The sequence below is a fragment of the Ptychodera flava genome, chromosome 15 (genome assembly GCF_041260155.1).
Source record: "Ptychodera flava strain L36383 chromosome 15, AS_Pfla_20210202, whole genome shotgun sequence".
Taxonomy (NCBI): domain Eukaryota; kingdom Metazoa; phylum Hemichordata; class Enteropneusta; family Ptychoderidae; genus Ptychodera; species Ptychodera flava.
This window is the reverse complement of record NC_091942.1, coordinates 25610699-25636254: the sequence shown is the minus strand read 5'-3', so window position 1 is coordinate 25636254 and position 25556 is coordinate 25610699. Positions and strand designations below refer to the sequence as shown.

Genomic DNA, 25556 nt, shown 5'->3' with positions numbered 1-25556 from the left:
TCCTCTCCTTGAAATAGGACGAGGTCCGCAGATTTCGGTTGCCAAATGACCCTCACACTATTGTCAGTTCCCTTTCAACAAAGATAAACAAACACATTCGTTCACGTTCTGTGTCTGAACGATCGAACACAAAATGTCAATCAACTCACCTGACCTACTCCAGAAAATGCAAAGTTGTAGTGTGACTCGGGGTATATGTTTTCTAAAAACCATCTGAACGATTTACATTTCAGGTCCTGCCGGAGTTTCTTCCGCGGCGCCAGGTCACCCGGGTCAATCTTCATGTTCTCCGGTTGATTTGCATAGTAGAGGTACTTGTATTCGTCGAGCCAGACTTCCACCAGCCGGTGATTGTTTCGACCCACTACATTGTAGGTGGTGTTCTTGTATTTGTGGGGGTTGTGCTTCCTGAACACGTGACCGACGTGCGAGCACGGCACAAACTCCAGGGTTCCACCACACATCCAAATCTAAAATTTACCAGAAAATGAACCTTTGAAACGTCTACTACGTCATAAGCTCAGACAGACCAGTGACGTTTCATTGTACGTGAGATTACATCCCAGGCTTAAAGGCCCGCCATTTATTGATCGACGATTTTTTTGTCCGTTAATTTTGCCTTCCAACAAATAAGAATGACGCTTATCCTTCGTTGTTTTGCAATGCGAACTCTTGTAGTGGTAACGCCAGAATTTATGAGACGAGATTGTGCATTCTTTTTCCCGCCTTATGCAAAGCCTTAATTTGTTAGATCATGAAATCACAGTACGTGTGTCGGGAAAATACTAATCTACTTCACAAGACCTCTCAATCACGCATTTTTTGTGGGAGAGGGAGAGAGTACGGGGGGGAGCTTTGAATGTAATACTGTAATGACTGCGAGTCAAACGCTTGAGTTTGCATAACATATGGGGTATATGTTGACACGAAATATTTGACGTCTATTCGACCGCCGACTATTCAACGTATTTCTGTTGACACTATGACTCAAATACCATATTTATCTGACGTAGTCGACGTTTACCATCATATTGAAATGCTACAGGAATGCATCGAAATTTATATTTAAAATGTCTAAATCGTTTCGTATTGCAAACTGTGCCTTGTGGCCAGACACACAAAGGCATAGGCACTGTCACTATAGTTGTATAGCACAAGACGATATGTGGATTTACAACCTTCAATGAAAGATCGATATTTATTACCTTCAATGAGAGTTCGATATTTTCTCCTCCCCAGAATTCAAATTCTGGATCGTAGGTTCCGAGTTCTTCGAAGTAGCTTTTGTCAATGCTAAACAAACCTCCCGCCATGGTCGGCGACCTACAAATGAACAAAACAAGTGCGACTGAAAATAATACTCGCATTGGCGTTGTATGGAGTTTTGATATTTAGCTTTCATGTGTGAATTTTGTTTTCTTACAGGATTTATTGACTTGCTGCCATCCAAGACCTGAGGCCATCAGAACAGCAATCGCGTAAAAACGGCATGGGTTGTTTTCGAGTAAAAACACGAATCGAAAGAATGTTAAGTTATTTCCTATCAGGAGGTAAAATTACTCAAGTCAGGGGTCACCGTGCGGTGAACAAGTCAGATGTTGATAACTGCATGAAGCTACCATGGTAGACATATGACATGAATTCATTGAAAAATGCAAAAAAATACACATCGTTTTGAAACAAAATAGAAAAAGTACAAATAAGCAATGAAAGTATGGGGCCAGGAATCATATTGATTTAGAAGACATGACAGAAGAGATATCACTATAATTTTGGACATAACATAGAATCGGAATATCATGAAGGTAGAATATTACACACGTTCCATTCATATCTCCGATAATACGAGAAAGATAGCTTTTTTGTGCCTAGCCCTAGTGAAAATATGTAGTCAAATATTTGACACTGAAGTGGGCCAGATACTTTTGCGGGTAACGACAGGGGCCCCGGTGATTGTGTGAGCCGACATGTCAACAATGAAATGTCACAAGCTGTTAGATCATTTCAGGCGTCTGTCGCATATATTGACAAAATACCTCGAACCGGGAACTCCTGTTTACACAATGTATGCTTCAATATCTTGAATAAACAGCGTTTTAATAAGTTTGTATTGGATGAAGATTTAGACAGATGTACATTGCGCAGAACAATTTATCACAGTCATTCGACAGCAATGATCACTGAGTGTACTGCCATGGGAGAGAAAGATCGATCTGCAAACCTCAATAGTAAATTCTAATATATATATATATATATATATATATATATATATATATATATACATACATACACTAGCATGCATGTATATAGATGGATCTATCATATATGGATAATAAATATATATTTATTTTTGTATATTTAATTTGTAAACATATGTGTGTTTCCTAATGTTATTAATGTGATATGCATCCACATGTATGTGTATGTGTGTTGATATGTTGCTGACATAATATACTGATAGACACGTAGATCAGATAGATGTGGTGGAGTACTTTCTGCAGAGAGAAATGGCTACTTTGCCCAAAGGGTAGTTCAACTCTCCTGGAAACTGACTAAACTTTCATCTTTTGAGGCTAATATGTACAACATTGAGAATGTCCCTCACCTGACCGGAGCCGAAGTGTCGCCGCCGATTCTCTCCTTTTCTCGGTCGGGCACATAGTACCAGTTGAAGATGACGTTCCAGTCGAAGCCCCCAACGTGGGTCACGTCCGTCGAGTTGACGAAAGCGAAGGTCCTGTCGTCGATTTGGTTGATGACGGGACACACTACAGTGGACCTAATAACACAATTGACAAAGAATTTCAGCACAAAAAGTTGGTCAACAGCTGAGGAGCCGATCTTTCTGCTTTTGGTGTAAAACAAATATCTGTCGATGAAGCTCGTATATCGATTTTCAGTGCCCTATGATTTTGCCTAGTCAACAGACTGATATATTATTTGTTGCGCATAATTTCAACGAGAAATTGCAGGTCAGCAGCCTGTCTGACAATTGTTTCGAATGTAAAGTCACGGAGAATTGCAAACATCATTGTCTAAAAGTTATAAGTTATAAAAGTTATAAATAAATGTCATGTATTTTTATTATACAACACTTGCCTGTGTCAAGTGTGTGCCTATTACTTTATCCTCGCGATATCTGTATAGTATTTCAAAGAAAACAGTCTATATTCTATTCCCCTTCATTAATTTGCTCCACTAATTACTAATGTGGAGGCTTATCGCCCTGACCAAACAATTCGTTTTACCTTCTGAGCGGCGACAAGTCTCTGCGTTGGTGATCGGTTGAACAAAGTAATGATGTTTAATAATAATGACATTTTTTATGATAACTTCAAGACGAATATTGTTTGCAATACCCTGTGGTGAAATCAAGCGGGTTGGACATGAAACGAAGGTCTATAACCCTATCGCAACCGCCCACTTCAGGTAAAGTCCTTTTTAACCTGACATAAAGTTAGAAGTCTACAGCGAGGAACGGACTGAAAAGGTCATACATAGCGAGAGATTGTCTTTTACAACTACAACTTGTTTTAGCCGTAATGTTTTAGGAGACTCGCGGCATGTACAAGGTGGCGGAACCTAATTGTTAATGTAATGTCACTGACTTTCATGTCAGTGACGCTTGGGGAACCTTGTGGCCGCAAATACCACAAGCCATGTACTGGCAGTATCGTGAATGTTAGCAGGAAAGAACAATGTTATAGGGTGAGTCGGAGATAATGACTTGCTCTTTCCGACACCGGATAAGCAGCAATCTGCATGTCAAGGATAATTCCATGACAAGTATTCACTCGGCATCGACGATATTTTTCGATCTGTTCTCACTGCAAGTGAAAGGGCTTTGTAAGGGCGCGTCGCCTACGCGCATGCCCATGCAGACGTGGATGGTAGTGATACGTTTCATATCGAGCGGAAAGCCATGGGGGATCACATGACAATCAGAAAGGTATCAGCCAGCACAGGTATGATGCAATTACAGCGAATGTGACTAAGAAAGCATTATGGTCGGAAAGGATTAAAGAAAAATAATGAAAAGACAGAGAATCCTAGCATACCTGTTGGCCGCTATCCTGTCTAACAGAGGTTCCAACCATCCCTTTGAGCATTCGCAGTGAGAATCAAGGAATGTTAACACCGGAGCCTTGGCGAGCTCGGCGCCTTTCAGCCGAGCGCCGATCAAACCACGCCGCTCCTTGGCATGGTGGACACGTACGGGCACCGGTAAAGTTGAGATGTAGTCTTCAAGAGGTCTACCAAGATATTCTGCAAAGGAAAAAGGATAAAGTCGTCAAAGGCGTAACTCTTTTAGCAGTCAACATTGCATTTACGTGTTTTAAACATTATGGGGAAATAATACGCTTAAAACATATACGCCATTGGACAGGTCTAAGTTCTAATATCAGGGTCAGACGCACACATGGCAAGTGTGAAATTCGAGGCTAGATTCACAAGCCGGCACTCAAAGGCTCAACGGGTGATGGAAGCGACTGCAAGGAGTGGGTCGGCCTTTCAAAGGTCTGTGAAGCGATTCAGAAAATTGGACTCTTTTTAACGCGCGGTGTTCTTTCTCTGCTACCGAACGCGTAACCACTGTGTCATTGTTCTGCCAAGAAAAACACGTCGCACGGAAGATGAATTTTTCAAGTCGGGGGAGCTTTTAGATGAATGCAAGATATCCTTCCGACTCTGTTGGAACGGCATTCTCGAAAATGGTATTTGTCTGAAGGGTTTTGGCTTCTCAGCGTGCAATCACAGGAGCTCATAAGTGCCTATTTAAGTCAATATTACAGCGTTTTTCTTTCTTTTTCAATGTTAGAAATAAAGCTGAAGAGCACAACATTTGTGTAGCTGTCTTTTGTGTAGCTTGATTGGCATGTATAGTGCGCCCTCAATGGGGAATGTGATCATATGTAAATACGACCTTTAGTTCCGTGACCTCTAGCCAATTCCTCTGGCCATGCCTTCTGGCCACGTGTACAGACGTCGCTGTGTTTACTGTACTGTAATAAGCATAGCGAGGGCAGGGCAGGAAGTAGGCATGGCATGGCTAGAGCCGGGCCTAGAGGTCACGGAACTAAAGGTCACATTTACGAGGACGCACTATACATGCCAATACACGCTACAGAAAAGACAGCTACACAAGTGTTGTGCTCTTCAGCTTTATTTGTAACATTGAAAAAGAAAGAAAAACGCTGTAATATTGACTTAAATAGGCACTTATGAGCCCTGTGGTGCAATCGATTCTTTTAGTCGCGGGCTTTCAGTCTGCCATGTGCAGCAGCATCTTCCCGCTACGGCTTGGTCCAATGGGTCTCGCTAACCCGAGAGGAAATATTGACCACCACGCATAAATCAAATTGTAATTGAAACACACGGATAAAAACAAGTGGCCTCTGCTCTGTTGAGCGGCAAAGAGGTTAACTCGAGGGCCCGGGATGCCTTATAAGCTTGAAAGTCACAACTGGGAGACTGCTTGCCGAGGACATTTCCCCTCCCAGCCGATGTGGTGTTTATCACGTACCCAAGGAGAAGGAAATTTTTTTATATTTGGTGAGCTGTTTACTTTCCGTGGATGTTGGGCCCTCGAGTCAGATATTGAATTCTCTATTACCATTTAATACGCTCCAAGCTTTGCGTCTTGTGTTTTTCAAAATCGATTGCACACGCAATTCCGTTTTTCTCTCTGAGAATGAAAGCTTGCAAGATGGTTGTCTGAAAGAGCCATCAGATATGTCGCACAATAATACATCTTTTTTTCTGTTCATCCAATTGTAAAAGCACTACTTATATGTTAACGCTGATGATATAATCATATTCGAAATATTTTTAAAAAATACACCAGCATCAAAACTATATCGACCGCGACAGCTGCTTTCTAACTCACACATGTTAGCGTTTGTCTCCCCGCCAGCGTCGTGTTTGCACAAAAACACACACGCCGTTCTCGTTTCGATTTTCACCCAGGAAAAACATGTTTACCTTTAGTACTGGCGTCGTCAATTAGAATAACTTCTTCAAGGAGGTGTCTGGGAGACCTTTTAATAACACTGTGGACCGTCCTCATGAGCACACTCCACGCTTCGTTGTGATAAACAATTATAACGCTGGTTTTAGGCAACTGGTGAGGGTAGCTTTTCTTTAGGCACCTGGTGAGAGAGAGAGAGAGAGAGAGAGAGAGAGAGAGAGAGAGAGAGAGAGAGAGAGAGAGAGAGAGAGAGAGGGAGGGAGGGAGGGTAGTGAAGGAGAGACACACACGGAGACAGAGAGAAACAGAAAGAGAAACAAAGAGGGGAGATAAGTGACGGGAAACAGAGAGAGAAATGTGGTTTATTTAAAATGTGACAATAATAAATTCACAGCGATAAATCGACAAGTATGCATTCACGGGGTCACAGTATCGGTATCCGAGTGAATTATCGAGAACGTTAACGAAAACATAAAAACCCGAATGTATTTAAAGGGGGGTTATTGTTTAATACTGAAAGGGTCTTTTATGACATTGTAACTGCTACACTTTATGGTCTGGAATAAGGTTTGTCATCTTTACTCCTCAATTAAAATATACCTAAGCGCTGTGTGCATGACACATTTTTACGCCGAACTTAAAATATACAGGACAGTATAGAAAGGGAAAGTTTTTCAGGACTCTATCGCATATGATATTCATAACATTGCAGTTCGATTAAAAAAAATGCTGACATGATCTTTTAATGACGACAGCCATTTTAACCGGAGACCATGGATTCCAGATATAGTGTTCAAAAATGGAAATTGACATCGTTCAGGCGCGACTCCCTTGTTGTGCAATGTACACGGGTCTCCTCGCACTTTAACTCGGGTTATACCGAGATGCCTTATCTTTCCAAAGAAAAGGCCGGGCGGGGGCAAGATCGCGGGGTCGAGGCAAGAGGACAAAACTTCATGTAGTTCAGTTTAAAAGCCTTTTAAATGCGTCTAGAGTTACAGAGTAAGCTGTTCTACTGCGTCCACGCCAACGACGCGACGCTAATGCCAACGACAAGAAACGATGCAAATGTCACATTAGGCGCTTTAAATAAAATTCTTTGTTTGCCGTCCGCTTGCTGGTAGGTTTTCTGATAAAACTAAGAAAACAAACACAATGTTAACACTCTTACAAACAAAAACATTATTTTTCCAAAGGAAACTAAATAAATTCAGCTTATGATAATACACTTGTTCTTTGTCTGTGTTTGCTTTTTTCCCTGGCTGGCCGGAGGTTTTTCGAAAATCCAAGGACGGGTAACAAAGAATTTTCTTTAAATGGCCCTCCCACATTTTGCTTGAGCATCTGCTGACGTATGTCTGTCCCCCAAAGAGAGTTTTCTTCGTGCCGTTATTATATTATTACTGTATTATAATTATAATTATGATTGTTTTCGTCGTCTTTGGTTGTGAAATTGATAGTAGGTTGGCTGGTACGTGGACCTGTATGTATGTATGTATGTATGTATGTATGTATGTATGTATGTATGTATGTATGTATGTATGTATGTATGTATGTATGTATGTATGTATGTATGTATGTATGTATGTATGTAATACATGTAATATACTATAATATGTATGTATGTATGTATGTATGTATGTATGTAATACATGTAATATACTATAATACTTATATATAAGTATATAAGTATATATATATATAATATATATATTATATATATATGTGTGTGTGTGTACGTATGTATTTGAGCATATATGTATGAACGCATATTACGATGTGATATGAACCCCAGCGAAATGCATTGACATACCAACAAAAGCTATTGAAACGTTCAATACAGACGGACGCATGCAATGAATTGTTTTCACACTTCTTCCCCGGTGAAGGTAAACTATCAACCTCTGTATCTATGGGTCGTCGAGCTACGGGGTGAAAGGTCAGATGAGAAACGATTCTAGCTTCTTTCCTTTAATGTCATGCGATACCCAATCTTAACATTGATATTGGTTAATACTTAACGTGAAAGTATGTCCCCGAGAATGTTCTAAGGAGGTCGTTGGGGTTATTGATCGTTTCTATAGCAACAGCCAACAATTTAAACAATTCGGTGCAGTCGATACGCTCGATTGCGATGCTCGACAAAGCTAAATTGAGAGACACTTCAGCCACAGACATGCGTGACGTTCTCCGAGATCAAGCTGATAACACACGAAAATGATCGACTTTATACTTGACAAGAAAGCAAATTTACACTGCATGTATTTTTAGACCAGTGGTCACCAGTTGAAATTAAGTATTGGTATTTTTTCTTATCTCTTTCAACGATATCATGATTTGGGGGAAACGATGCCAACGGGAAACCTTTGATGTAATTTGTGACCCGCTGATTACACTTGAGAATTTCTTCATTGGAATACTGTTTGTGATGGTGGGTGACTCGATGACCTCAAAAATGCCCACATCCGGGTACGATTGTTTGGGGCATGGAAGATACAATAAGCCGGACCTAAAGCGCCAAACACGCTATCGACAAACGCGTCGACAGTTCAGCGTAGATCGGTGTACAACACCATATCGAAGGAGCCTTGGGTGTCTTGGACTTATCAGGTCATGCGTGCAAAGTCGCCGCATCCGACCTCAAAACTATTAAAAGACGCCTGTGTAGTGTACGCCAACAATTCACATGGAATAGTGTCCATGCCAGGAATTTCAAATATACGTCTTCCGCGAAGTGAAACGTACCACGATAGATATCACATCCACCCGACGACGTTAACCTTTCAACTTATGATAAAACCTCATCATGCTGATCGAGTACTAGACCTGCCGCCTCTTCTGCCAAGATAAGCAATCAGCTGAGAATTGATCGAGTCGTCACGGTATACTTGAAATTGACACAAAACGATAAACAGAGCATAGTCACCCAAATTGGCAACCAAACTGAAATCTACCACACTCAATAAAGGCAAACAACTTGAAATGGGGAATATGCCCGATATATACATGGCCTGTGCGCTTGAAATTGACACACTCACTCACACACACTCACTCACTCACTCTCTCTCTCTCTCTCTCTCTCTCTCTCTCTCTCTCTCTCTCTCTCTCTCTCTCTCTCTCTCTCTCTCTCTCCTTACCCTTTCGGGCGGTAATCCGGCAAGGACCTGTCGTTCGATATCCTGTTGCTAACCATGAGATTGAAATAATTCACTTTAAACATCTTCTCCATCTCGGTTTCATCCTCCTTGGCAACTGTAGCCGGCCTGCCCATCTCCCCGTACCCGTTGGGGTTCCTGGTGACTTCGGCTGCAACACAAGGTGCAACAATTCTCATGGTAATTACAGAGCTGTCGATCACGTGAGCGCAAATTGCTCTTTATGAAAATGTCATATCTTGTTTACGATTTACGACTTTAAATACTCTTTATCAAACTGAATCGTGAGAAATAGCAATGAAATTGCCCCTTTGAAAGTAATGCAATCTATTTCATTTTAAAATGATATTTAATTTAGAATAAAGGTCAACACCACTGATTAATTTTCCTTTTATTTCTGGCTCAAAATTTTTCTGTTTGCCCCGAACGGAACAATTTGCCATATATATATAATGAGCAGTCAGCACTTATATTGTTAAAAAATTAAAGCGTTTAGAGAAAATGAGTTGCAAAGGCCGTTCTAGTAATGTTGTCTTTCTCTTATACAGATATAAGACAGTAGCATACATCCCCGGCTTTTTTATAAATTTTTCAGGGAGTGGTTCATTTAAAGGGACAAGATTTGCGAATTTTGATCATATTTTCATCCGGTTTGTTCCTGAATAAATGTTCCTATTTCTATCGTATTTGTGTTGAAATAAAGTATTAATGATTGCATATCGTGGCAATGATGCAATGTTATTGGGAACAAATGATTTCCAGTCGGGAATAAAATCCAGCTTCCAGCAATGATATCGGATATTACAAATACATAATGGCAGAGTCGATGCGATGAACAAGAGGCGTTTTGAGGCGATTTTGGGCCCGGAGCACAGCAAGAAACGTTATCTTACAAGCTGAACAGGGATATTGAAGAACTAAACCGATGCATCTTTAATATATGTAAGGTACAGCTACAAGCTTAGGTCCGATATTCATTATTTTCAACTTGATCGCTTCTTTGGATGTAAATGCTATCGCAACAACTATACGAACAGTAATATCTCTCTTTTGATGACAACCGAGTGGACTGTTAGGGAGAGTGGGGCACTGCCTTCATGAAACTTTCACGACATATTGTCACCGATTTACGATATTGAATACACTCAATCAGGGTAAACGAAGAAAAGGTATTAAAAATTCAACATATGATATCGCGGACCCGTTTGATATCACTAAGATCGCCGTGCCATTACGAGAACAACACGTGGTTAATTAGGGTACATTTCTTTTTTAACGCACTGGAAGTGTGTTTTTCTGCCTAGACCGTATTTTATCTATGATTTTTCTTTGCTATCGCTGTTTTTGCCTAAGTATTAAATGAACCACTTCATTGTTATGCATGGTTCAAAACTATGACAGATGACAGATTACGCGGACAAGTTCAGCTTTGTTTCCCTGTTGATAAGATAATTTCATTACAGTTCAAGTTAATTATGTTTGGGTATCATCGATTTCTTTCATGGCGTTTGCATTCACACGCAATCGATTATCATGGCTCGATGTTTGTTTGAGAAATTAAACCGTTTCACCGAAATCGCCTTATTTGGAAAGGAGCAGTGCTTTGGTAGGGAAAGACAACACTACCATCACAATGTAAATTTCATATTGCCCGATTTCAGAGGTGCTTGTTTGTGCAATTCAAGCCTGAAATATGACCTTTGACGCTGCAAGGTAAATACAGCATGGGTAAGCACAACTGGTCTATTCACACCAGGTCACGTGACAGTGCCGCCGTCAAATCATATAGTCTACTATATTAAGGCTGTCAAAGAGCTTAAAACGCTGACAACAAAAAGGATTTCCATCTTTAAGAACAGCTTAACATTGTTTAAAGCCTTGTATTCTTGGCGGCGGCGATGAAAAAGAAAGCTGGTGTGCAGGACAGAAAAGCGTTTTCTTTGCTCCGACAATGTGATGATGACCCGAGCATTGGGCGTTTCCCATGACCCCTGTTTTTCAAGTTGTGGACTTTATCGTCATTATCATTGAACGTAGAGGGCACGCCCTCAGATGTGAAATCTGCAGGGTCGGGACTTCAAATCTTGAGACCGTTGGCAGGTAAAGTCACGACGCGAATGAAAACCAGGCAGACTTGCTTATTTCTTTGCGAGACGAACTATAGGTAAAAACATTAACAATTATATGGGAATCGTCGCCATATTTTAGCTTAAAGGAATGCGACAAAAATAACTTTTCAATTTCCACCACGTCACGTGACCCACAACACTCGAGCCATGTGCCATCTGTTGGAGCAAATATGAAATCTGTGCGTTTAAGTCGCTTTATCTTCGACATGACAATTGATGACAAAACAAAATAATGTGAGCGAGGGAGAGAGAAAGCACATCTGTGAAACATGGGCAAATTAAAATTAAACCAAGTTGAAGTGAACCAAGTTTCTCTAAGGTCTATGAGTGAACATAAATATCGAGAAATTATATTTTCACTGCAGACGTTCTTTAATCGGTCGCGAGAGAAGTTATCAAAGTGTAATTTTCATCCAATGTGTTGTTTCATTGATGTAGAATGCAAATTTCAACCTGCAGTTGGATCGGTCAGGCCCCCTCATGCCCTGAAGTCATAGGTATATAGTTCGGATAACTCCCGGCAAACTTTGAAGGCAATATGTTCAGAGAAAGTGTGTGCGGTACGAAACGTTTGAGGAACTCGTTGAAATGTGAATGGCCGGGATAAGGATCAGACTCGGAAGGGAACACCCACCTACGGTAGCCAGCCTGTTCGCGCTCTGGTCAAGATGCGATCTGTGGGCGGCTATAGTGTCCATGCCCAGTTGTGACTTCTGTGGCATAAGCACGTCGCGGTTTTTCCACCGCGGGTTGAAGTTCTGCACGCTGCGGCTGTCCATGTCGAACATTTGCTCGGCGTTCGGAGTGTTCATGAAGAGGCGGATGTTGAGCGTCAAGCTCAGTAACATCGCCGTCGTGATCAATAATATGTACGCAGTCCTTCCCCGGATCGCCATAATTGCAGAATCTTTTTTTTGTCAAAAAAAAATCCAGTTTCAGTCACTGAACTCTCTGTGGGCGAGGTCCACCCGGCGATTGCTATGGACCACTGTAAATGACGAATCGACTTTGCATAGATACATCCACTCCAAATTGTCTTATCAAGATGTCTTTCTGATGCGTCCTACAGATCCAGTTTCTTCAAATTCCTGTTTTTTTGGAGTAAACGTGAGAGGACAGCGCCTTCGATAACAATTCCACCTCTTCGTCCCTCAGTCCCTGAAAAGAAGTGAAATTTGTGTTATCTGTCTGTAAACATACCGCATAAAAATGTCCCGGTTTCACCTAGTAAAATAACTTTAACTGGATACGTTTCGCTGAAAATAAACTGTAAGCGATTTTATGAGAACTGCACATATTTCAGTCAACTTTGACCTCTCATAGATCCCCTTGCCGCTTTTCATTAAGTATTTGCTGTATTAATATCTTCTGCGAGTACAGGGATCGTCATGAAAAGTATTTACTCGAGGGAAAAGGTCACAGCAACGGTATGCCAAAGTGTGTTACTACAGGAAGGCCAGGTTGTGAACTAAACTCAACGAAAGAGTTCACCGTCCTTCAACCTCAGACAAACCAAGTCTGTGTTTCACCGTCTGGTCAGCCCGCTGTACAATGCGTGTCATGAACCCATGGTTTTCTCTCGCGTTATAGATCCGACAGCGAGCCTTTAGAGCTAAACAACGCGATTATGAGGCCAGTAACTTGTCCGAAAAAGTATGGTAGACAGTTAGTTGTATATGTTTCAAAAACGTTGGATATCTGCAAGACTAAGCCTACCCGGGACGTCACCAGTTCCTCTTTGGCAGTTTGGGACGGCAGCTAAATTGAAAGCGGGGCAATCCGTATTTCTTGTGGTGACAGCTGCGAGATTTCTCGGCGATCTGTCAATTTAACGCGGGGCCTAATAAATATTGATAATACGTAATTGGTATTGTCTTTCGACAACGTGTCAAATCATAGAACGTCAACACAATGACACACGTCGCGTGAAAAAAAAAAATCGATGACAGGTTTTTGACGGAGTGATGCATTCGATATTCCAGCAAGCTAATTAAATAGAACGTCTGAAATATTTCATCAAAAGCACGTAGGAGCATTTGTTTTCGTATGAAACACATGCCATTTCAGTTTGCCGCCACGGAAGTTGAATTATTTAAAAGTGTGGAAACGAATCACAAAAGGTATTCATGTTTGAGCTTTTATTTGTTACCATATTTTATTCGTCTAGTCTAATAGTCTTGATATCAGGAGTCAGTTTCCTATGCAGCCGTATCTCAAAAGTCATGCGGGATGTGAAAGTAAATGAGAGCGTGGGATATTAAACGGTCAGTAGCTGTAACTATATTTGATTTGATCACCATATTTGGTTTGTATTACAATTGCAAGTTCACGTTCTTCTGACTTTCCAAAGCATCTTGAAACGCCAAGCATTCAGCTTATATACACAGCGTCTGTCTGTGTACTGATATTGTTTACATTTGAATTCTCGTCCGGAACAGAATTCACTTGTCAACAACAGCGCATCGTCGTAAATACGCGCCTCTTTACGGTAACAGCTTAGCGCTACCCGGCTTGATTTTTGCGTAGGTCAGCGGAGCGGAAATTATGCTCTGGCTAGCGAAAATGCAACAGCGATGCAGTCTAAACATGTTCAGTATGAGTTCAAGCTGAATATCGTGATCTCCAGCAGGCTTTGGGGAGTAGAACGAGAAACTGTAGTTGACACTAAAAACAATGCTGAAACATCATCGAAAGTTACATCTACCGGCCCCCGAGTCGAAAGTGAAAGACTTAAACTTTTGCTCAAACTTTCCTTGACGTATCTCTCAGCCAGTCTCTTTCAAAATCAAGAATAAAAATCGGGGATCACCGTGCAAATTTCAGTACTTGAGAAACAAATAACCAAATTTAAGCTTACCGGTATTTAAAATTCAAAATGGCCGCCATACCTGTGTTAACTCTATGGGAAAAATAAAAAATTCGAATTTCGAAAAACTAAGCCGGTAAAAAAAGTTTTCTTGCACCAAGAGCTTTAAAATGAACCCCCACAAGTAATATATGAGAAAATAATTGTAAAAGTTTGAGAGTCCGAATATCTGTCCCCGAGGCGCGTTCTACCATAAATAAAGTCCGAATAACGGTTCATACGTCAACTATTGACAGAAGCAGTCCCTGCATTCTAGATGTTTTATGTTGGTTTTACCGCATGTATCGGAGATTATTCAATCCCATCAACGTAAATTAATGGACAGACAGTAATATCTCGTCGGACTTTCTTGGCAAAATGAACAGAGGCGACAAGTGTTATTTTTGAACTAATCACCGAATGCCCCTGATATTTTTAGCCACTGCAAGAACACCATGGGATAGAAAACCCACTTCAAAGTTCACATTTTTTATTATTCACGGCGACAGCCCCCCCCCCCAACCAAGTGCCACGTCTGCCCTGTCCCTCCTTTTATATATAACCTACATACTATTAATTCGAGAAGGGGTAAAAACGTAGAAACGAAACAACAATATCCGATATTCAGTAAAAATAATGTGCTAGGATATAGGTCCCAAGTTAAGTTAACGTGTATATCGAAAATGAAAGCGTCCACAATTAATTGTTCATACCTTAACTCGACAAAAGTTCTATAAATAGTGGCTCATGTGTTCCATAAGTTATATAATATGATGATTGGTATTTGGAAAACAGCTTAATATAATCTTATGTGACGAGTGCTCATGAACAGCGACCTAAACATATCCAATGGTGAATGCACACTGCAACCCGCGGCATGTTGACCCTGACTTTATTGGCATTCGGGCCGTGCCATTTAGAAATTATTTAATCTCGGTCTGGTGATGAGAGTGAGCATACGGCAAAATTAAGTAAAAATACGTACAAGAATAAAACTTCTGAACGTTATGAAGAATTATCAGAGGTGAAAGTTTAAACAAATGTAGTTTAATTGTCACATGTATGAGGACTTTCCGAATAAAGTCTGAATTAACTAGAAATGTTGAGAAAACTAAATCCCGGAAACTATTTATAATAAATCACCATTACATGAGTAATTACGATTTCATCAGTTCTCCCGTAGATCCTACACCATCTTTAACATCCATAGACTGTAAGAAATATCACTGCGACAGAGACGCCGATCGTCTGCAATAAGTTTTTTTTATGTCCCACTCATATTCGTTTCAAATTACACCATAAGGTCTCAGTATACCTTTGACCCTTTCCTGGCAGTGGCCCTGCCGACAACGTGTTCGGCTGCAACATGTCCAGTCTCGTGACTCTTTTATCTCGCGTCGCGCCGACTGTAACTTGTGACGTCGCGGTCGACGGGTCAAAGGTTGCAGTCTGTTTACAGCCGTGCCAGATGACGACAGAGACAACCGAAAGAGAGGTGATGATTTACGCCTTGAAGGCAGTTACATCGTAGGGGAAATATGACTTCGAGAAAAATCAGATTCGTGTACGAGTGTCCTACGTCAGCACCGATGATTTACTGATATGTCAAAAGCAGGCATTTTACTGGGTTCTGTGTTCTTCTATTTATAGGAAATAAAAAGTTGAGCAGGCAGCCTTGGACTACAGCCAACTGCAAAATAATTGATGAAGTAATATTGGTACTATCCTAATTTCTTCTTATATACGTTTAGGTATTGGTCGAGGATACCACCACTAGCTATAAATAAATTATTGGACTCCCTATATTCAAAATCTTATAATGCGTTGCTTTCCTGTTGAGACGATGTTCCCACTTGACACAAACCACGCAAATCATCTATAAAATGGCTGCTTTATCGCCATGGAAACGAAAACGTTGATAGATTCGAACATCTGTGAAACTTTCTCACGACATTATTTATACGATACGTATCGTCGAGTTTTCACCTAAAGCCAAACGACTGATCCGATACCGATGAACCACACACAGCCGGCCCGGCAGCCGGATAGGCTTAGATCCCTTCACGGAATGGCGTACTTTGGCCGCCAGCTGATTGAAACGACTCCATCGCGACGCGTAACGCGCTGCGGTCGAGCAGGTTTGACAAATGACGTCAAAGTTAACCTCAACCGGTGCCGCCCGAGAACGCCAAGGCTGACCTTTTTCGCGGACATTTGTGGCGTTAGAAAGACCGTGTATTTAAAATTAGACCAGAGAAAGACGGATTTTGGTGTCTATTGTCCTAAGGTGTTGGATATAAAGGGTTAATGGTCCTCGTTGGATGTGTTGTGCGGGTTTAACCAATGATCGACCATGGGACACCACGGAGTCGATCAAACGGTGTTGTAAATATAAGGTCGCCTGTGTTAAAACTCGGTCTGAAGTTAAAATGAAATCACACGAGTTGAGGCCGATCTCGTTCACTGATACGGCTGGATAGGTCTGGCTAGTTTTTAATACCCCGCGTTGAACACAGAACGAACATGAATCCCAACAGTACCGAACGACAACTGTAGTAATGGTGTCGCAGTGGCTTCGCAAGCAGATACGACGGAATGGAAGTCCAAGGGTCGCAGAACCGAGCAATGTACGCTTACCGTAGACACACCTAACACCTTGTGTGACACGATGGAATTTAGTCCACCTGGGCTGGGCAGAAAGTCAGACATGTACGTACCCACTGTGGACTCACCACGTTTGTACTTGGGAGTTACTGTTCAGCACTCGGCAGACGTTCTAGCTAGGTCAACCATTCGCTTGGCACAGGTTCCTTCATAGACTTACACTGTTACAGAACCAACTTCATTCCTTACGCCTCTCTAGCAATCCAAACGTAATGGTCCCAACGTACATACCCAAAGCGACGTCAGGTTACTTGCCAAAAACGTACGGCACGAATGGTAGCTTTCTTCCGGGTGTGGTTTCCTTAGATTAATAAACAATTTGCATATGAAACAAATCAATCCGTCGGAAGTTTGGATGTCGCTATACATGCAAATGAGCTGTAATATTCCACGTCGCGTGACGTATAGTAGAGTGTGAGGAACACTTCACCTCGCTTCAGCTGCTTGGTCGCGATCAAATGGTCCTAACACATCGATGTGTGGTTTACGCACACAACGCTGCCAAGTTTATGAGCCTTAGCTGGCCGACGTGTCAGTACCATAACCCCAGTCGTCAATCTCTTCTTTTAGGTCCATGTCAGAGTCGGCGGGTTTTTAACCCAAGAAATAAAACAGCACGTAACACGGATTCCCCTTTGTATTACTGGAAGTGGTTAAATATAACAAACTGTTATCTGGATAAGTACGTCTGTTTGGGAAACATTTTCCACACTGCTTCATGTGTGGCAACCTTATGTGTGGCACGGGAAAGGCCAGTTATACTCTGCCGTGCTTTTGACCGCTTGAGGTCGCTAAATTAGTTGACGTGTGTTCCCGTGTTTGTTACTAGTCAGAACATACAAGAGTCCCACATCACTTAGGGGTCGTAGATAATTACAGATTACGCGCACGATAAGCGAACTCTCGCGTGTTACCTCAACCCCGATAACGACAGCTTGGAAGTAAAAAATATCAGACGACGAAACTCGAGTTCAACTCTCCTAGCCTTACACGATATTAAAAGCGGGCCGAAAAAGAATGTTTTAAATTTGCCGGCAGGGGTTTGAAAACCTGACTTTTCGAAATATATCTGAACGGTGATTGACTACCCACACGCATTTTCATGGCATGTTCAACCATGGACGGAATAGTGGGAGGGGGGGTCTTCCCCATCTGCTGTCTATGACATAACAGCTAACATTGTGCACGAGAATAGAAGTACAACTGAACCCGTTTCCCCTGTAGGAAATGAGTTTCGTTCGTCGTGCATGTTCTGATTATTAAAATCCCCTAAAGGATTGCTGATGGAATTTTTTCGGACTTCTCGTCGCATGTGAAAATTCTTCCATTTTTGGGAGGGGGGCGGCGACTTTCCTGTGAAAACCTTCAAAAAAGCATAATGGCTGCCACAAAAAACTTTACGGCAATTTTAACTTCGGTGCAGAATTTTATCATTTTGACCCGCCCTTCCTAATGGATAACCTGGCTCCAGCAGTATGTGTGTGCGTGTGCGTGTGCGTGTGTGTGTAGGGGTGGCGGCGTTTTGACAAATGTGTGTACGCGTGTTTCTGTGGGATTCAAAACGAAAAAATGATACGATCTTATACTCGATTAATCAGGATATTGATAGAGGAAATACATTTTGACCATTTGACTATAGATAAAGAAGGACATGAAGAAACATGATAAAAAAGCGGGTAATTACTCTGGCCACAATGTTTAACTCGCCACGAAGAAGTATGCACATGCGCTCGTTACAAGCCTTGACAACTGTTGCCATGACAAACCCAATGAATGCAGTTGCTCAGTTATATTAATTTCCAACGGCGGGAAACTCGTTAATGTGGGACGTCTTTCCGAATCGTTGCGCGTACTGGGTTCACAAATACATCGCCAGATGCTTGGCCCGTGTTGACTCGAACATCCGGGCACTCAGGCATCTTGCGATGCTGATATTATCTGCTGTTCTGCCCTTGAAGTAAAGTGCCTTTTTTCACGTGGGTCAATCCAGTCTTACACGGCTAATCCATCGAACTTGATCAATTCTGTAAGTAGATTGGCGCGGCAAGGTCGACCTGTTCATCGCTATAATTGGCTGCTGATGAGTTTGATAAGCCTCTCGTCTATGTACAACGACTAAACCCAAGGGGCAATGATATGAATTAGTTATTTTAATCGTGTAACAAAAAATGATTAAAAGGAGTGTTCCATCGACCGTAACCAAATATATTCTTCTAAAAAATTACTGAATTCAGGCACTAATAATTGATGAGGCTACACTTACAGTGCCAAGCCCGGAGAGAGAGAGAGAGAGAGAGAGAGAGAGAGAGGAGAGAGAGAGAGGAGAGAGAGAGAGAGAGAGAGAGAGAGAGAGAGAGAGAGAGAGAGAGAGAGAGAGAGAGAGAGATAATGTTGCGATTATGCATAGTTAATTATTTTTAGGAAATGATGATAACAAATAAAACGTGTATGGAAATAGGTCAAACTTAATTAGCTCACGTCACAGGTGGCACATACCCGCTTAGATGTTCCATGAGCCCAGCAACAAGTGTCGTAAAGCTGGGAAATGGGACATTTTTTTACGATAGAAAATAACTCTTAACAGCAGCCCGAAGCCCAAAGACACAGACACACAGACACGCACAGAGACAGTAAGATAGACTAGAGAGATAGATGGGCAGACAGACAGAAAGGGACAGACTGACAGAGACAGACGGACAAGCAAACAGACAGCTTTTTCGAAAGCAATTGAAGAACTGAAGAGGTTCGTTAGAGATTCAATACGGGGGCTGGTTTCTATTTTAGAGAGCGCAAAAATGAATCTATTTTTACTTTTAGGGCTATAAGGCTTACATTCTAAAAGGTACGTTCGCGCGTCTATACACGTTCAGATTAGGTGAAGTTTAACAACGCCACTTGTCATGTTGACAGTCAGGTATACGAGACACATCAACGACAGTTGCGACACACCCATCACTTAAGTCGCATTTGTGGCTGCATCTACTTGCAGGTTTTTAGGTTTGAAATGAAATACAGCGTATGTAAAAATGCTTACAGAAGTGTGACCATATGACATTTTTGCGACGAACAACCTAGATTTTAACGTACAACTGAATGATTTTCGAGTACTAGTAACTCGGTCAGTTTGTGACTCAAATATAGCTGCCGCAAAGTGGCGTAATAAGCGCCTCAATTTAATCTATCAAATCCGTCACTAATAATTGTAATAGTGACATTTTCAAAGACGATATGGTCTAATATCGGGACTCCAAAACATCTCTCCGAAGATTGAATAGTATTTTTCGGTAAGTAACATGCAAAAAGATACAGCTACTGGGGCTTTAACACCTAGCTGACTATTTGCTGTGAGAAACTTGGGTGTACACCCGAACTCACATTTTTCCATAGAGGGTATATTCCTCGCTTGTATATGCGTAAGTATCGTGCTCGTCTGTACCAATTCACTAATAATTACCCTACCAAATAAGTTTACGATTGACCATTCCTTAAACTTGTATGCCTAAGGGACCGTCCAGATTGTCGCATACGTTGAAGAAACTAATTCCTTCGTTTACATCAAACCCCCCTTCCCCTCCCCCTAAATGAAAGTTCGAAAAGTGCGAAATGTTGATGTCTGCCTGAGAGTACAATGTAGCATTTTGCTATAGCTACTGAAGAACATGTTTCCCCTGACAATGACATCATCGTCAAGTAATCGATCAAATTTGAGTACTAACCATCGTCAACATGACACGTGAACGAGTTGGGAAATAGTTACAGCAAAGTTTGTAGGTACAAGTGTGCAGGTTTTGTTTATTTTTACACACAAGGTAAAGAGAAATTGTAATCACAAAATAGAAGTGCGAAAGTGAAGTTCACTAATTGAATGGAGGTCAAACCCCCTTCCTCCCGTAAACGAATGAATTTCGCTTTTTGAACTTCTGCGACAATCTGAGACGGTCCCTAAGGCGATGATGCTCTTTGCTAGGACTCGACCCTGTGGACTTTGCCTTGTTGGAGAAGTCTAGAGGATACTATAAGGGCGCGGTACAATTTCGTCCGAGAACCAGTTAACGATTTGGTAATGTAATGTAATGTTGGTATGCTTTTAACTCCTCACCCGTGAGGCGGCTTTCAAAAGCTTACAAAACGAAAATATTTGCAGAACGGTGCACAGATACGCCTGAAGTTCACCGTAACCTAAATGGCGTGGAAACTTTCGAAGATAACTTAGTAACATGCGTGTAGATATTCTTGCCTAATTTTTTAACACAAGCAAAATATCTATGTCAATTTAAGTATCCAATATGGTCATTTGAACGTAATACCAAATCAGTCTCCTGAATTTTAAGTTTTTAAACTGCCCATGTCACTTCTGACACGTATTAAAACTACTCAGGCTAATGGTGGTCGTGGTTATAGTGGTAATGGCCTGCCACGTTGCAACCTCAATCATAAATGAAGCGGGGTTGGTTGGGATAAAGACACCACGTAGTATCCTTAGTACCGTTTCAGTGCGATACTCTCTGATCCACTTCCCTCCCCGCATATGAAAGCCTTCTTCAAATTCGCATATCTAAGCTGAGAACATCGGCGTTAAAAGCTGTGACTCGATGATCGCCTACTTGTTTGGTTTTCATGGTGTATGGTTCCTTTCTGAGACGAAAGAAATTGTCTTGTATGCAGCTTTCCGAAAGCACGGTCTGATGAAATGCGTTTGTGCCTTTTCAATTTGCACAAGAAGCAAGCCACTGATTGATATTTTGGCTGTACTGATAAGGTGAAAAGGGAGATTTCGAATACGTGAGAATAGAGTTGAAACTACACAAATCAGTGACAGATCGGGACCTTGTCTTCCTACCTGTTCAGTGACGCACACTCGAGCCTTTAAGTACTGTATGTACATGTAGAGGTTTTACATATACAGGCCACATGCATCAACAGGGGCCACTTGACGCCGACAAACTCCTAGAACGAAGCTCGCCACCGTCAAAACCCTCTTCCCCGGTCATATACGGATCAGGACGTCCACAGAAGAGGCCGACTCGAGGATGACATCTCGGCGTTGAGCCTTCAAGTGGTGGCTTGTTGACGCGGCAAGGTTTAGCCCCTGTCAGTTTTCCACGTTGCACCTAGTTGCATATATTCACAAGGACGGACTGTTTACGTTAGACCATACTACTTGACAGCTATACGATGACTGAAGTACATACACTGGTTCATTATTAACAAGCTTCATCCAAATTATTCTTCAGACGTCTTCAGTTCTCTTTCAACGTGTCTCGCGAATAAAACTTGACAGAAAAAAAACGAGTACATTCATGTGTAAACAGTGTATAGTAACATAACAACTTGTGAATTTATTTTCCACTTCATCGCGTCATTGGCTGAAATCAGGGCGATGTTCATTTGTTTTCCTTCCGTTTTGCAATAAAAGGTGTTCGCGATTATTTGCTGGGTGGTGCACCGTAGCATTCCACGTTTGCATGGTGACGCCTGAACACGTCGATGGCGGCCCGGAGATCTTCAAACTTTTTGCCAAAGAGCTGATATCTCCAGAACACCGCAGACATAACAGCAGACAAGAGGTGTCTATGGGCCCTTTCGGAGATTGTAAATGATTTTTTTCTCTTTCCCCTGAACGATGATGTGCCGTGAGTGTGCTGTAACGGTACCATAGACAACAGAGGGGACCGCTACGGCCACTGTCTGTAGGCTTGAATAAATGTAGGAGACTTGTCATTGTACGTGCTACTCATTTCAAGGGCAGAATGCGCCTCCGGTAGTGATTTTCAGATATCAAAATCTTATATCTTTGCCTAGTCTAGAGCTGTCAACCGTCCCTCCTGGTTGTGAGCTTGTAAAGTGAAGTGAATATTTGGTTTTCTGTCTTGTTTTGTGAAAATCGAAAATTTATGACTTTTCGATAGAATACGGAGAATGGTATCCATTTTGAATTTCAAAAAGCCGTAAATCAGTCAGGAAGTTTGCTCCCCCTAATCAAACACATTGCTCGGTAACCCTAATTTCTTATTCGAGAAACACATGGTTCCCGTTACTCGACATACCTTATTGATATCTCCGACCCGAAACTTTTGTCGCAATTCTGGTTAAAAGATAACGCGCCAATATACCATCTCCGGCTTTTTTATGCCAGGGTATTAAAGCACAAAGACAAGCTATTTACAAATGAACGTTCCCGACCTATTTACCCCATTTAAGGAGCCTAAGTATAGGAACTCAAACTTTAGTTTGACCATGGAAAGAGAACCGTTCAAAGTTTACTTTAGGGAAGTACGAGCAAATGTTTTAGGTTAAATTTTCGAGCCACATGTGCACTTCACTTTAATTTTGGTAAAGTGATGAAATATACTTGTAAATGTATTGTTTCCCCTTCATTCATCCAGTCAGGTAGGCAGTCAGTCAATCACTAAGACTTCTCCTAGTCTTTCCACGTTGTTTTATCACTATTTTAGTTCAAAATATTCGTCATGCTATTGTAGTGAGCAACTTAGCATGTTACTAAAGTTGTCTACAAAAAGCGTATCGGTGAATTTGTATGTATAATAAATATCTGTGGATATGCACCCAAAATGTCTCCACCGACGCATAGCTTCATATAAAAATGTTGATACATCATCAGTCAAATTAACGAAATAAAACCCACCACACTGTCCTTACCATTATGTATTCCCTATCAACGGTACAGTGATATTTTTGTTTTGGGAACATGTGAATAATGACAGAGCGGTAGTTCAGATGTGCAGTGATGAGGGCGCTTTTTCAAAATGGCATCGAATGTGTGGGGGAATCTTCAAAACTGGCACGCTTGCGTTGATTGTGCGGCGTAACTTTGAGGAAGAGAAAGCACAGCGAACATAGTAATTAGCATGCTTGTTGTTTATGTTTATGGTTTTATTTCCTAATAAAATTGAAGAAAGCTGAGTTTTTGTAGCTGTTCTTTCAATGCTTTTGATGTTTTTGCATAATGCATGCAAGGGAACACAGGCAATCCATAAGTTCCGGGGAGGTACTGACCGGGGTACTATTTTACGACCTAGTGCACTGCCGACCGTTACATTACACTGACACTCCTTCGTGTGTATATAGGAAGGAAGTGTAACGTTCGGTTCCGTATTCATTACTTGCCTGCTTCTCATAAAAGTAACATCTGTGGCATCCATTCGATTACTTAATTTCGTCCCTTTGTACGTTTTTGCTACGGCATCATGATCAGTGTAATTGAACAACAGCTACAGAAACCTAGTGGGGTTTTTTTTTTCAATTTTACTAGCAAACAACGACATACACATAAGGGCCGCGTTCAAAAAAAGTGGTGAGGGGGGCTGGAGGAATTCAGGGGGGGGATTCGAAAATTTTTGGGGTAGTCGAGGGGGGGGACTTGAAAGTTTTGCTCTGCCTTAGGGGGGGATCTGAAATATTTTGACTCCCAACATTTGATGTCGTCCAATGGTTCTAATGTTAGTAATAATTAAACAAAATCTAGAACTGTTTTGTCATATTTTATGTCTTTAATCTCGAAAAAGTCTAAAATGTATGAATGCCATTAATCTCGAAAAAGTCTAAAAATGTATGAATGCCATTAAATTTTCATAGAACAAGTTGGCCTTGTAATGGGGTAGGAGCTACAACTGTTGATAATTTGTTCAATATTTCTATGCAATTTATCAAACACAGTTTCTTGGTGTCTTTCTAAAGCATGCTGCTGAGAAACACAATATTCAGTTTTTCAACAAAGCCCGTTTGTCTAAATATTGGTGATAATTGAATGATGCAAATGCACGGTACACGTAGGCTGTGTTGGCAAGATGAATACTGGATAGCTCAACATTCTGTAGGGAGTAGAACAAGAACACAATTGTAAAAACTGAACAAAAATATTGTCAAAATGAAAAGTTAATACAACTACTGCCCCGCTACTACATACTGGCAGTGACAGTGATACATGTAGCTCTGACTCTGTAGTTTAAGAAGAGTTTCGGTCATAGGACACTCAATTGACAGTGAAACACAATCTTATACTTGTACACAAGATCCAGCCAGAGAGCAACACATAGAAGACTAGGGGACTAACAGTTACCATGAATTTTTGAATTCTGGCATATGAGAACAATCAAATATTAGAAAAAGAAAGATGGGGTCACCATACTTGATCTTATACAAATGTACGATGAAAAGTCAGTTTTTCTAAAATCACTTAAAATCAATTTATAAAACCATTCATTTCAAGTTCATGCAGTGAATGAAATTTTCACCTCTCATTGTACCAATAACACAAAAGTAAAACTCTGAACAGTAAAGACTGTAATTAAATGGAAAAATGTGTGATTAAATGGAATGTTTTATTTGTTATCAAATTTGCCATTATTACACCCAAAATTTCTGAGATTAAAACATTAATTTCCTGGAATATTTTAACCTTCCAGTATTGTCAATTTTGTAAAAATTTTATAAGTGGCATCTAAGTGTATATGTCTTGTACTTTTGAAAAAAAAAATTCGGTAGGTCACTGTGCTCATTTTTTCACAATTTGGTTAAACGTAGCTAGGAATACACAATTTTCATACTCTCTCATGATTGTCATTTGTGTGCTTTTCAGCTGGCGCCATTGAACTGGCCAGAGTTGGATAAACTCAAAGCGGCTTAGACTAAGAAATCCAAAAAGTTCACTGATGCATTTAAAAATGAATCAATTTAAGAACTTGCCCTAGGTATATGGCTCTACAACCTGCTGATAGAGGTAGTGTTGAACATTTGCGTGCAGAACGACACATTACATGTTTTTTTTTACTCTG

At 41.1% G+C, this 25556-nt stretch overlaps 1 protein-coding gene across 3 annotated transcripts in view; it reads right to left on the bottom strand.

Moving 5' to 3' along the window:
• LOC139151671 (polypeptide N-acetylgalactosaminyltransferase 13-like) overlaps positions 1–21819 on the bottom strand; it is a 28066-nt gene extending 6247 nt beyond the window's left edge. The window contains exons 1-8 of one of the 3 annotated variants that reach the window (XM_070724617.1): positions 21602–21819; positions 11887–12410; positions 9106–9274; positions 5983–6149; positions 4059–4266; positions 2606–2779; positions 1206–1323; positions 150–470 (exon numbers count right to left, since the gene is read on the bottom strand). In XM_070724617.1, coding sequence (XP_070580718.1) covers positions 150–470; positions 1206–1323; positions 2606–2779; positions 4059–4266; positions 5983–6149; positions 9106–9274; positions 11887–12148 — 1419 coding nt within the window. In that variant the 5' untranslated portion in view covers positions 12149–12410; positions 21602–21819. Of the gene's footprint in view, positions 1–149; positions 471–1205; positions 1324–2605; positions 2780–4058; positions 4267–5982; positions 6150–9105; positions 9275–11886; positions 12411–16814; positions 17532–21601 lie in introns of those variants that run through there. The other 2 variants (XM_070724615.1, XM_070724616.1) reach the window with 2 other exon arrangements.
• Between the last annotated feature and the right edge of the window lie 3737 nt (positions 21820–25556).